Source organism: Drosophila rhopaloa, unplaced genomic scaffold (genome assembly GCF_018152115.1).
Source record: "Drosophila rhopaloa isolate 14029-0021.01 unplaced genomic scaffold, ASM1815211v1 contig_115, whole genome shotgun sequence".
In the NCBI taxonomy this organism is placed as follows: Eukaryota; Metazoa; Arthropoda; class Insecta; order Diptera; family Drosophilidae; genus Drosophila; species Drosophila rhopaloa.
In genome coordinates this window covers 11,793,390-11,807,697 of record NW_025334990.1, presented here as the reverse complement: position 1 = coordinate 11,807,697, position 14,308 = coordinate 11,793,390, and the positions used below count along the sequence as shown (strand labels likewise).

The following is a 14,308-nucleotide window of genomic DNA, read 5'->3' as shown; positions in this document are numbered from 1 at the left end:
GCAATTCGGTCTCGGCCCCAGAATTTAAGAATTTAATGACCAACTACATCCAGCTGTTGGGGCAATTCTAAGGAAGCAAATCAACACATAATTACACTACGAACTGAGACATGTGCTGGCCATAAAATAACGCATATAAGTAAATAACTTTCCATTCTGTTGGCCATAAACAAAAGTCGACAGCCTTGGGTGTTTTGCACAAAAACGAAATGGCAGAGTTTTAGTTTCACAAATGCGAACTTTGATTGCCCTTGGCAAGTAGTTTTACAGAAAGCTTATAAGAATCAAACACGGTCGACTGACCAGTCAAAAATAAACACCAAATTAGTTGATTTAATTTAATTTTGCCCAAGCCCTAATTGGATTTTATAATTGATTCATGAAAATGCATAAAAGTTATTTGCTATGGAAGTTAAATTTAAAATGGGATACATAGAAGTACATATATTAAAGTTTAACTTAAAGAGTTCTATTAAATTAATTTATGTTTTCAAAATAATACCTTATTTCTTAAAATCAAAAGCCAACTATTTATTGATAAAGCAAACTTTTATATATTCATTCAAAATTCGTTGCTAAGGGAAATCAAATTTTAACAAAAATACATGTAAATATATGTTAAGCCCAAAGTGACATAATTATCTCTTGATAATAACATTGCTTTGCCAGATTCTATGGCCCACTATTTATTGATAAGCCAAAGGCCACCAGGCAGCCAAAATACCCGACCAAAAACGCCCACAAACGCAGTAGACGCTCTCACACGCCCACTCCGAAAAGCCTAGAAAATAAAACTAAAATTAGTAGTGTCAAAAAGGCGTTACAATAATACGAGCTGCAGCAACAAACGGCACAGAGCACAGAGCACCACCAACAAATAAAGAATAATGACCGCACGTACAGTGGGCAGACACGCCCACACGGACAACCGCCCACCCGCCCATGTCCACGTAGCAATTCCCCGTTCTATATATAAACTGCCCCTATGAAATAAACTATGCAAACGTAGTCGAAACATCTGGCGATGGGTAAAGAGGGGGGTGGACGGGGGAAATGGACGTTGAGCCCGAGGCATAAATTTTATGTGCGCTTCCTTCGGCCACACATAAAAGCAATTTTGATGAGCGACCCAAGGCATTGTAGCCGTAAGTGCGCCACTTTCTGGATGTCTTGGATGTCCAGCAATATAATTACAATGCTCGAATTCCAACCGTCCTGCTCCGTCTTCCTCAGTGTTTATCCTTATCCTTATCCCCATCCCGCTCTATTGGGGCGTTTTTACTGCCGTTGAGGGTTCTTTGTTGCACTGCCCGACGGTGGAGGTCCTGCCTTTGTCCTTTGTGTCTGGCAGGCCTAATGGATTGGCATTTATTAAGGAGTGCAGAATAATGTTTATTGCAGCGCTTGAAAACAATGGCAAAAACGCTTGTGCCTCTATAAGGATAATGCAGGACATGTTTCAGCGTGCTAAGTGAAATTATACGCAATACGCATGATAAGCTTTAACTAGTAATATGGGAATTAAATCAGTTGGCATTAATTTCTCTTATGTTAAGTCGCAGCTTATGTCGAATATTCCTTTAAAAGATTATTAATGTAATTTTAATGTTTATATACATTTTAAATCTTTTTAAATTTTAAAGAAAGTATAACTATATCTATCAATGCTCGAAATGTTTATTACAAATTGCATTTTCATAAGAGTAATATTTTATCCTAAACTAAAATCTATTGCATCCCCAAATAGGTAAATAAATAAATATCTTCAGACTCATTCAAATTTTCAGGTTGCAAATATATTTATTAAATGCATTTTAGAACTTCCTACTAATTTCAATAATAAATTTCAGCTAATATCGTCATTAATTTTTGGATAATTCAATAACTTCCTATTGGATGCAAATTGGCCAAAGTCGATTATGAAATGCATATAAAAACGATATTAAATTGCAAATAATTATCATAACTGAATTTTCTAATGTCATAATGCCATTTTCAAAGGAATTAATAATGTCATTGAATTTGAGGCAATTTCCATAGCAGTCATTTTTAATTCCATAAATTATAATTCAATAACAATTTGCAATAGTTTTACATACAATAATAAAAGTACCCCCAAATGTATGCTACAAAATTATTCCAATATTAATTTCAATGCCCGTGACTGTCAAACTGCTTTAATTTGTTTACATTTCCTCTTAACACATTTTTGCACGGCCATAAAATTCTGGCCCAAATAATTATAAGGTAATTAGCATTATTTCCGGTATTTTTTTGTTTTCCCCATTTTCGTTATTCGAGCATTCTTTTTTTCTCGATTCAAGCTGCGAACTGAACTGATTTATAAAGCGCATTAACACGCAGCCCAGGGAATTTTCCCTTCGCACGCACACCCTCTCACAATCACATACACACACGCACACACACGTTGAAAAAAAAAAACACGCACAGCCATTACACATGTTTGCATGGCGAGAAAAGTGGCTGGTTTGTTTATGTGTGTGCGAGCGTGGTAGATGCTGTTGACGCCATTGTAATGCTAATGGCTCATTAGCACTTTGATTTTTTCGCTCTGTATTTTTTTTTGTTTTTGGAAAAAGTCATTAGGGTTTTTCGACTGGATGGAAGTGGTGGGGAAAAAGGCATTTTGACTGCTAATTTGCTGTTAATTAACTTGTTTAACCTTTTTTTTTTCCCGGGGGCAGGGAGTCATTTCGGACCGTCCACTCACCTTGATAAACTGAAACGTGGCGATGGGCGGCAATCGCTTGCTCTTCGGATAATAAAAGCTGCCCGCAGGATGGCCAGGATAACGGGAGGTGATCCGATAGATGACGCCCTGAGGAGCTGTTGGCCAGTTGGGCGCCGTGAAGGTGAAGCCATTGTCCGTGCCCGCATCCAAGGGATCCAGCTCCACGGTCACCGTATCGATCCAGGAGCCACCAACGCAGAGCTAAAGGAAATTTAAGAGAGGTTTAAGTGTTCTGTAGTTTATTTTTAACAGGGAAAAACCATAAAAGAAAATGATTCATTCTTTTAAATTAATTAAAATAATTATTTACTCATCAAAACGTACTGATTGTATTCTACTACAGGAAACACAATTGTTAGTTAAAAGAGCCTAGGCCCTCAAGCTAAAATACCCGACTAGCAATTTAAAATTAAATTAAATTTTGTTTGACAAGAAATGAACACAAAGAAGTGAGTTGAATTAAAATATCCAATAACCAAGCAATTAATTATAAACCAGATAATAAATTGAATCATTTTTTTGAATAATTTGTAAACCTCAGGCGACTCTATTAACTAGGTTTCATAGATGATTGATAGGTGATAAAAACCGCTTTTAACTGGGCTTTAAATGAACCGATGGTATGGACAAAAATTTGCATAAATATATATTTAAAATGGATTTGTTTTGGCAGAAAAATCCTTAGTTTGATTTACAAAAAAACTATTAAATTGAGTTGCCGATTTTATTAAAGATTAATAGATTATAAAATTTATTAATGACCCACTTTTTAAGTCCGATTTTCTTAATTAAGAAAAAACAATAAATAGTTAAAGCAATACAAAAGTAAGAATGGCTTTATAAATATATATTATATACCGTTAATAAGGTTTTTGTATAACCAAATTGCATGACAATTTGATGACAATGATCTCAACCTATTAGTATTTGCTTGAATGTGGAAACAACATTATGCCACTATATTCTGATACCATTTCTGTGGGCCTATCGAGATGGTGGCACTGCCTATTGATTTCTTGGTATCTATGCCAATTCGACACTGTGATTTTCGTGATTTTGGGCCTTATGTTCTATGTGCGCCCCGCTCTGCTCTCACCTCGAAAGAGTCGACGCCGATAAACCAATCCGGCGAGGGAACAATGCGTGTCATCAGCGAGACCAGACTGTGATTGCTGTCGACAAACACTTTTGCCTCACTGCGTCCGGCGCCCAATGGAATCGCCGGCATGCTAAACTCGTCGAACACACTGCGTTCGGTGGTGGCGGTGGTGCTGGTGGTGCCACCATTGATGGCTGGCGATGTGGCGTTGAAACTAGCGGCGGAGCTTGTTCCACCTGGCGGCGATTTGCCCGTCTGCATCTGCATCTGCTGCTGCTCGCCGGCACTGCTGTCCAGTAGATCCGTTCGACCCGACTCCGCAAACTGTTTGACAGCCGCCGTCGCCGGCTGCCCGATGTGGTACAGTGCATAGTTGGCATTGTGGGTGCGACCTGCGGGCGAAAAGAACCAGAACAACCGAGCTCATCAGTGGCGGGTCATTAAAATTTAATGAGCTTTCAAAACCAAACAGAAAGAAATGCTGAAAATTTGCAAATATTTGCAATTTAGCAGCTCGTTGTCACTTCCCGTTCACTTCGCGCGGAAGATTTTCCCAGAGCTTTTCAACTGTTTGAAAATGGTGTCAACTTAAGTGGCAGATTACGTATACGCAGTGGCGTCGAATTAAAGCGACACTTTTTCAGCCAAAGAGCTGCTCGTTAAATGGTTGCCATGGGAAATGGGAATGGAGAATTGGGAAAATACTTAATCGTATGTAAAAGCGTGGCAATAATGAAAGGGGACTTGGTGGCAAGGAAAAGGAAACCAATATTTGGCTGTAAACGTTGAAATCGAGCTCTTTAAATCAAGAGCTTCATACATATTTAAGCGAATGTTTACTTTACTTTTATAAATTATTATAATTGTGTATATGCACTAAAATTGTAATCACTTTTATAAATTTCCAATGTATAAAACCTTTTTTAGTCTAAAACCCAAAAATTCAGTAAGTATTTTGTATGTAAGTATTTTGTAAACTTTAATAGGTTGAAAATTGAAATTTAATAAGCCTTCGCTTTTGAATAAAAAAAGAAACATAATCCCACCTTTTAAGCACTTTATTATTTTATTTGTACACTTCCTATTATATAATAAAAATTAAAAAATTAAATAAGCTAACTGATTTAATTAACCTTATTTCGAAACACTTACTCTCCCTGATAATCCCCTTTGCAGGAGCTCCATCTATTTGATTAGTTCCCGGATAAAGTTTACTCTCATCCTTTCAGCCAGCCAACTTCCGTGCTATAGTTATTGCCCTTTGCTTTCACCCCAGCTGGCCGCAAGTAATTTAAAACTGCTGCGCTCCAATTCGCGTTGGGCCTCAAAGTCATTTGGGTCTTTGCAGACTGTCACACAAGAACCGCCCACGAGGCAACCGCGCACCACCTAGAAAACCACCGGCGGAAGCACCACCATCCCATTTAGGGTCTCCTCCGCTGCAGTAGCCTTTGATGTTGTGGCTGCGGCTTTTTGTTTGCATTCTCCTCTTCTCAGGTCTCAGGATCTCGGCCTCATCGAGTAACCTCAACATCAACGGCCCAACGCCGGCTCTTATTTGTCTTCAATTAACATTGCAACATGCCACTTGTGCCACTTTTTCCCCTTTGTCTTCTTTCATCTGCCATTTCATTCTGAGATATTTCTTTTTGCGCTTTTCATTTCGTTCCGTTTCCGCTTTGCTGCCGCCAGCTTATTTATTAGTTTTCCTCGCTCTCTGTGGGCGCATTTTTAATTTACAAGTTTTGCTGCGAGTGTAAGACGGCGGACTTCTTTGACAACAAGCCATGACGGCGATGTCGACTAATGAAAGACTAAACTACAAAGCATATTTCTGCCTTTTCAACATTGCCGCTGGCACTCAGCATTGCGTTTTCATTCTTCATTTTTTTCTGGAAACTATGTCAAATGAAATATTATTTATTCGCCGGCATACTTTCCTCCACCTGCCTGGCACTCCGGGTAATTGACAAGTTCTGTAGCAGACTCTCGGGTCAATGCTGTCCAATGGATTGCGACAAACTTGCCGCAAAAGGTGCGAGGGAGTCTGCAGGAGAAATTCGGAAAAGTTTCTAGGGATTTTAGCAGATTTTCCAGCATGCCAGTGAACGGAGAAATCGAGCTAATAAATTGACTTTGGGAAACTGTGTCAAATATGCCAAACGAGTTTTCATGTTTTGCTTCGATATGCACATTTTGCATACATAGTACCCATATCAATAAGAAAATTGAATGCAGTAGCAAATTTCTATTAAAATTCTTTTTTTGCTTATGTGTGATGAAAGTTTGGTAGAAAACTTTAAATTCATTAGTTTATTAAAGCAAAAATAAATATTAAAAATGTGTATTATTATTTTTACAAAACATTTTTTATTAAAACCAATGCTTTTAGAAGTTGTTGAATGTCATCAACTAGTTTGTATCAAAAATTTACCACTGTAAGCCGAAAAGTGTGAAGGAAATCATGAAAATGTGATTTTATTATACACCAAATAAAGGTCAGTCGACCACAGCTGTTCACCTTCAGCTGCTTTCCCTTTCGCAGACAAATCCACAAAATATAAGCACATATATATAAACCCAACCGAGCGCAGCGCTCAATCAATTACAGAATGGCCACAGAATAAGCATAATAAATTTGCAATTAAATGCTTAAATTGTGCAAATGGTTTCCCGATATGGTGACGCGCGGTCAGTCGTCGGTGGTCCATGGTCCATGGTCCGTAGTCCGTGTGCCCCTTAAACGACCGCATATCGCACATCTCCGGGCGGAGTTCGGGTGGCCAGATAAATGGGCGCTGTAAAAACAGCCATTTCTGGGTTACTGCGATGAATGGCGGGGGCGTAATTAATGCTTAATTATGCACATTAAAAGCCAAAAACAGCCACGAAGCTGGCGGAAATTACTGCCAAGCAGAACTCACGGCATGGCACGGCACGTAATATAAATGCATGCCACGTATGCCCCATAAATTTCAGTTAGCATTCGAATGAAAAGACATTGCGCATACGCCCCTTAGGCCCCTGGCAAAGGAGAATGTTTGCCCGTGATATTCTACAGTATCTGGTCATATCATAATTGAAAATCGCCAACCTTGCTCGAACATAACAACATTGATACATAATATCTAAAAAGTGCAATCTGGCAGCTGGCCAAAAACAAATGCTGCTGCTGCTGCCATGAGTCATGGCAAACTTTTCCCTCCGCTGGCGTATTGCTTTTTAATTGGCAGAAAAATATGCTCCGGGGGAAAGGTATTAATAAATGTATAAATCCAACCAATATGACACACATTTCATTCAATTTATGACGCACAGCTGACACATTTTTCCCACACTATCTCCCACACACGCACACACATTGACTTTTGTCAGGTTTTTCTGTGCGAAAAATGAATTACGAGTCGTCGATTTTTTTTTTGTTTTTTGGCGCTTGTTTTCGTTTGGCTGGATGCTCAATTTCCTGCGATTTCCGCCACGAAAAAATTTAATTATAGGCAATAAATTTGAATTTAATAGTCGAGGCATTAAGTCGCCGGCGACACAGGCATTGTCTCTCTCGCCTCGGAAAACACAGGGAAAGAACTCAAAAAAAAAACCAAATAAGAGAAGGAAAGTGCACATAAATAAGCCAAAAGAAGAAGGATTAACGCAGCAGCTGAACACGACAAGTGAGGAAAAGGGGAGGAAAATGGGGAAAAGCCAGTAAAATGGGTGTGTCAGCACGTGTGCCGTTTGATGGAATGCTATATGTGTGGCCACGGTTATATCCGATGCTTAAATGTTGAGCCTCGGGCAAGTCAGGCCCCAGAACAGAAATTCATCAATGCTTAATTTTCCTGGGGGAAAATGAATAATGCCCACATATATCTGTCCGGAGTGATGCAATTAATTTTAAATGAAATTTATAATGTACTCTAATATTTCCATTAAGGATGATGAATTACTTTAATTAGAAAGCAGAGTGGTGTAGAGTGAGCTTGATTGATATCCACTCCAACCACTCATTTGCTCTAGAATTAGATCCATAACCGGCCTAATTCTCACTCTTTAAATCCTATTTCAATCTATTGAGCAAGCCGCTAATTAAAAATTAATTTTTCCCACTCCCGGCGATTGTCTGTTATTTGCCTTTCTACTCACGCAGCACACTTAATTATGTATGTCAAATTTAATTGGCTTGTCAGTCCAGGCAAATGGCGAAATCCGAAACGTCGACAGACACGCTATAAATACATTACAGCAATAAAAAAAAATTGTGAGCCACATGAAAATATAATAGAAGCGCACACCTGCGTATACGTAATGTATGCGGTAAATCTCCATTGCTTTATACACACGCAAATATCATTTTACCCTAAATAAATATTTGCATTTTACCTAATTTTAGCTGGCTCACATGGCGTGTGCGCAGCATTAATATTTTAAAGCGGAGTGAGTAGCAAATCTGTGACATTGTCACATGTCAGGAGCTGCAGAAACCTTAAGACACATCCTGGGATGAACACACACCACCCACAGTGACATTACGCATACGCCGCATATGCTGGCTGCAGAATGCTGAATTTCTCATGCGCTCAATAAGCTCAAGGAAGTGGAATGAGCGACTGCAGCTGCAAATGCGACTGCCTGTTAATAGTAATTTCTGTCATATTTGCCAGTGGAACTTGCAGTCACGACTCCCGATAAAATGTCAACTTGACGTTGCCTGTGATGTGGTAACCTAGATTTCGTTAAGGCACTAGCATCAACACTGAGAACGTGGGAGATTGCCAGGCTCCAACAACAACACCTTCCACTTTTGTTCTTCAGGCAACCGCAGCCTTGCAGAGAAAAACAAGTCTTGAAAGTTCAGGGATAGGATGGTTTAGGTTAGACAAAACTATCGCCTTTAGCAATGAGCAAGAAAATATCGTTTAGTAATAAATGTGGAAATCGTTTTCCTTTATGTTATTAACTATAATAATATTCACATAGTATACAAATATTTAATAATTCAGATAGATAGTAGGATAATATGATAGTAAGATCGTATTCCTATATGTTATTAACTATAATAATATACACATAGTATACAAATATTTAATAATTTAAGTTTTTTTAACAATAGAAAGTAATATAATCAATAGGGAGCTTAGTAAATTACTTAATGTTATTTACAAAAGATAGAAAGGACTTTACACTTTTAAACTATAATACTTATTACCATCGGCAGGACATTTTCACTCATTCTCACTGAGAACTTCCGAAATCCTTTGGCACTTCCCCCAGTGTGTGGTTTCATTATCAGCTTTCTAGGTTCCTTTTCAGTTTAATGGCTGCTGGGTTGAAGGATTTTTAGTTGCAGTTTGTGGTTGGTCCTCAGCTTTATCTGTGTTAATTAATGCGTGCAGCTACATGTCGGGATTAGGCCAAGATGTGCCTGGGCCAGAAGCCATCAGTTGGCCAATTATGTCGGCAAACAAGCAACCCGGCATTAGACTTGTCACTTGGCCCCATTCTCCTGCACGCCCCTCCCTATTGACGCCCTCACAATGAGCCAGCGAATGTTTGTGTGAGGCTCAAAGGGGATTACAAACGAAATTGACCAAAAACATAACAAGCTAACAAGATGCCTGTTTGCCTGCGTAAAGAGCCCCATCACAATGCCGAGGAGAGCAACAACAGTTTATAAAATCATGTGACAAATGAGGGTTGCTTAGCTTACTTAGTTGTCCAGTCAGCTGTCCTCCGACTGGGTCTCCTATTTATCTGTCTGGTCCATCTGTCATTTGTCTATGGCCACATGGTCCTTATGACATATGCCTCACTGTGGCAAATTGCAGTGCCAATTACTTGCCATTTTCCAGCTTTATTGGGATGACAATGCTCCACTTGGAAGATAATTTTAGAAAATTCCTCAGATAAACAGGGTCTTTAGTCAACAGATTGTCTACCAAATGGCTTCTATTTGTTAAAGATGTTAAAGAAGTTTTAATTTTACAGGAATCCTCTGCATAAACATTCTGTTTTTGGGTGACAATTGTTGAAATACAAAAGCATTGCATTTATAAATGCTATTTTTACCTTTACTTAGTAACAAACATGATGATTATTTTTTACTTTGGAGTACTGACAATACAAAATTTTCTTTTCTTTGACTTGGGCGAAAATCTGTGCTCTCGAAATAACTCAAGATTTCAGAGTCATCCCACCTTCAAAATGTGCAGGGTAAGTATTGATTTGGCTGATATCCTTAATGTCTATTTAGACTGCTTGTTAGATGGCATATATACACCTTACAATTCCCTGCATTCAACACCTAAGGGTATTACCCTCCCACTTTTTGGCCCCCTTAACAATTTTCAAAATGTTTTTTTCCTGTTGCCTGTTTCCTGTTCCTCCGGCTGACTGAAATGGAATGTGTGTTGGGTTTTTGGCTTACTTTCTGGCTACATTCATTATAATGGCTTATTGTAGCATGAAAAGTGTGTCAGTCATGTTAGACAGCAATAGCAAGAAGGAAAAGGGAGACGGAGGAGAATGGGAGAAAGATCGGAAAAGAGGAGGAGCCCAATGATTGTGGACTGAATGCATTGTCCTTTGTTTGCACTGCACTAAGCAAACACAAAAGCCAGACATTACCCACGCTAGCACATACACTGACAGAAGCTCATCCTTCACACACACACACACCCACACCCACACACACACACACAGATGGGCATGCAAGGACACTCTCCGAACGACACACAAATTGATGAGCATCGCGTGTGCCGAGCCTTTTGTTATTTTTTCGCTTCCTTTTCTTTTATACTTGCCACAGTTTTTGATTGATTTCTTGCGGCAAGTCAGCGACATTTCACAAGTCACTCATGCCCAGCCACCCACTCTTCCGCCCCATTTCCACCCAATTCCACCCACTTCCCCCTTTTTCACTGACACATTTCCCGCCGCTTGGCTCGTAAAGCGGCAAACGAAAATAAGCCAAAGTCATAAAAACAAACTGAAATGGAACGCACATGCACGGGCACTTGAAGTCCCACATTTAACTCGAAATTTCTGTTGTCGTCAACACATTTGTTGCATTAAAATAATTGAACAAAATTGTAAAACAAATACCAAGGCACAATCATCAAATTGCCAGGAAAAAGCCAATTTGATTGTGCTACGGTGGAGTTAAAGGAAACACAATATGCCCGCAATTTATTTTTAAGCCAATTTGAAGTGGGGAATTTCTCAATAAATATTTAAATAAAATTTAAGAACTTAACTTCCTACAATGAAAGTTTAATATCAGTTAAATTGGAATTCTAACAAACATGATTCTATAATGTTTTCTCATTTAATTTACACCAAGATTTATTAGGGCAGTGGCTACAAGACAACATTTAAACATTGAAATTCACAGGAGTATTTCCATTAGGTAATATTTGTGGCAATGTTGGCCAGTTGGTTTTCATGTTTTATGTGAATATGTTTCTGTAAAAAGTGGAAACTGAAAGCCACCCATAAAGCCACCGTATTTTCCCTGTGTAAATAAAATAGTTGATTAATAAACCCTAGAGATCTCATATCAGTGCAAATTGCAGCCGCACAAATGCAAGTTTGCACTCCAATGCCAACAGAAAGAGCAGAATGGCTCCACTCCAGACTTGATCCCATTTGATCCGACCCCGAATGCAATTTACCTTTTACACTTTTCCATTTCTCGCATTGCGACAAAGTGAAAATTAATTAGCAGTTGAACCCTTGGACAAATCCAAAACAAGCAACAACGATGAACAACATGCGAAAGCCAATCAATAAGTCAAACGCAAAGCTTTGCCCATTAAATATGCAATTAGGAAAGTGGGAAAAGCGAGGGGCTATCATGGCGGATACGTGCTGGGACCAACTTTAATTAGCAACTTTATTTAATTAATAAATTTATTTAGGGGCACATTACATCCAAACACACATGGAGAGACGTATAAAACAATTCGAGTATTGTTCCAGCTTAAAATGCAATTGCAATTAAAGAGCAAAGTTCAACAATATACTCGTGCATTATGCACAACCACAAACAAGCAAATAACGCTCCCCAGTCGTTTGTGGGTGTGTGCGTTAGCTTGTTTGCCGTGTATGTGTGTGTGTGTGAGGCTGTGCGTGTGTTTGTTGTGCTGCCTGTGTGTTGTATGTTCTGTGTTCGCTGTGCTCTGCGCATTGCCGCGCATAAATAAACAACGCAAATTTGCAAATATAATGCACATGAAATTTACAAAATGGCTGCAGAAGCGTGGGACTTACGTGTGTGGTCGTGTGGGTGTGAGTGTGTGTGTGTTGCTGGGTAAAAAGTTTTGGAAGCGCCAACAAGTTTACACAACAAAATGGCGGCACCCATACAGGCGCACGCACCCACACACAGAAGTGCAGTGCAAACAGCAACTAAAAACAAGAGAGAACGCTATAGTCGGGTGCCCCGACTATCAGATACCCGTTACTCAGGTAAAGGGAGTGCGAGGGAGATGGAGATAGAAACTTTGATCACGCATAACTTTTTAACGAATGGTCCGATTTGAAAAATTTCTTCTACATTTCGATAGGTATTGATAAACACAATAAAACTGCATTTTTACTTTTCCGAAATATTTAAATTTTTAAAATCGTATATAAGCGATTGTGGGCGTCAGAGGGGGCGTGGCACCATTTTGAAACAAACTTGCGCTGCGTAGGAACTCCTAGAATCTGCATGCAAAATGCCAATCTTCTAGCTTTTATAGTTTCCGAGATCTCAGCGTTCATACGGACAGACAGACAGACAGACAGACGGACAGACAGACGGACAGACGGACAGACGGACAGACGGACATGGCTATATCGACTCGGCTAGTGACCCTGATCAAGAATATATATACTTTATAGGGTCGGAAACGCTTCCTTCTAGCTGTTACATACTTTTGCACGAATACAATATACCCTTTTACTCTACGAGTAACGGGTATAAATATATATATAGAAAGTAACAAAGTTTTTTTTCGGTAAACGCAATGTTTATTGAGCTCACAAAGTTTTTCAAAGGCCCCCCACCCGTCCCCCAATCCCCTCTCTGTCATATTGAGGTGAAACGGTTAGGAATGGAGATTGTGTGTTTTATAAAAATCGTTTTTGTTCGGAAAATAAAAGGAATTGGCAGGTTGTTCAGTTCGAGGATTCTGGTTATCTATGATGATTAAAAAGTAAGTTTATTATTAGTTGTAAACCAATAGAATAATAACACACCTTGCAAAAAAAGTAAAAGCTAATCTGTTACGCAATTTTTTAATGTTTGTTAATTCATAAATAACATTTTTAGTACATTTTTATTAATAATGGCGGACTTTTTAGGCAAAATGGAATTGCAATTATAAAAATGATTTAAATATTTAAAATGAAAGAGTATTAATAGAATATAATATAATACAATATAATAAAGGACATGTATTATGCATTTGTTTTGATTTATCTAGCTTATTTATAAGAATACGTCAGAAATCCTTAGCCCATGTGTATCTTCCAGTCTTCAACGATAGATGGCGCTCTTGACGACTCAAGCAGCGACGTGGAAAGAATACTCTTTGGTTTGTTTGTTTATTAGTGGAATTTTTAATCAAAGTTGCTAAAGTTGAAGGCAGACTTTTTACCTCAGGCTGGGGCAAATCATGTGTTTTTTTTCCGGCATTTGTTTTTGTTTTTCACTCGTAATCAGGCGCCCGCTTGGCTTGTCTTTTGCCTTCTGCCTTTTCTCCACATTTACCTTTCTCCTCCCGCAATGTTTATGTAATTCCTTTGGCAGTTTTGTTGGCTAAACTCTTGAAACTTTGCTGCCATGTAAACTGTCAGCGTCTGCACACATACACCGAAGGAAACCCACACACACATGAGCACACGGGAGCGCTTATCGCACTAAAGTCTAAACTTTTGTTTACACGTTGCGCCCTCGAGACACGCACAAAAAAGAAAATAAAATAATAGAAAAAGCATAACACAGAAGCCAAGTTTACCTACGAAAATTTCCCCCAAGCTTTGAGTATGCTTTTCATATTTAAGCTGAAAATTACATTTTGCCCATAAGTAAAAATAAAAATCATAAAACATGACACAGTTGCCAAGTTTACATACATAAATTTCGCTATTCACATCTAGCTTTAAAAATGTTTACACATATTTCATATTTTTCAACGACTTGATTGTCTTTTAATTAAAGCTTCGATAAAATTGCAATGAAATTGCTTTCAATCTGCATATTTATCAATGCATCGAAGCGAGTGAAATATTACGCATACGCCCGGTGTGCTAGCGAAATGAAAAAAGGGGGCAATGCCAACAAGAAAACGGACTTGCAGCCAAGCAAATACACATGCACGATTCGTGACTTACTTGTGCAATATTTTTCTTGCAATATTTACATTTTTAGCATATTTATGCACTGCCAGACAACAACAACACAGGCAGCTGCA

At 38.7% G+C, this 14,308-nt stretch overlaps 1 protein-coding gene across 1 annotated transcript in view; it reads right to left on the bottom strand.

The window, feature by feature from the left end:
• Positions 1-14,308, bottom strand: part of LOC108045064 — a 48,291-nt gene that overhangs the window by 10,584 nt on the left and 23,399 nt on the right. Inside the window, exons 2-3 of the mRNA XM_017124245.2 lie at positions 3,849-4,243; positions 2,732-2,953 (exon numbers count right to left, since the gene is read on the bottom strand). Coding sequence (XP_016979734.1) covers positions 2,732-2,953; positions 3,849-4,243 — 617 coding nt within the window. The remainder of the gene's footprint in view (positions 1-2,731; positions 2,954-3,848; positions 4,244-14,308) is intronic.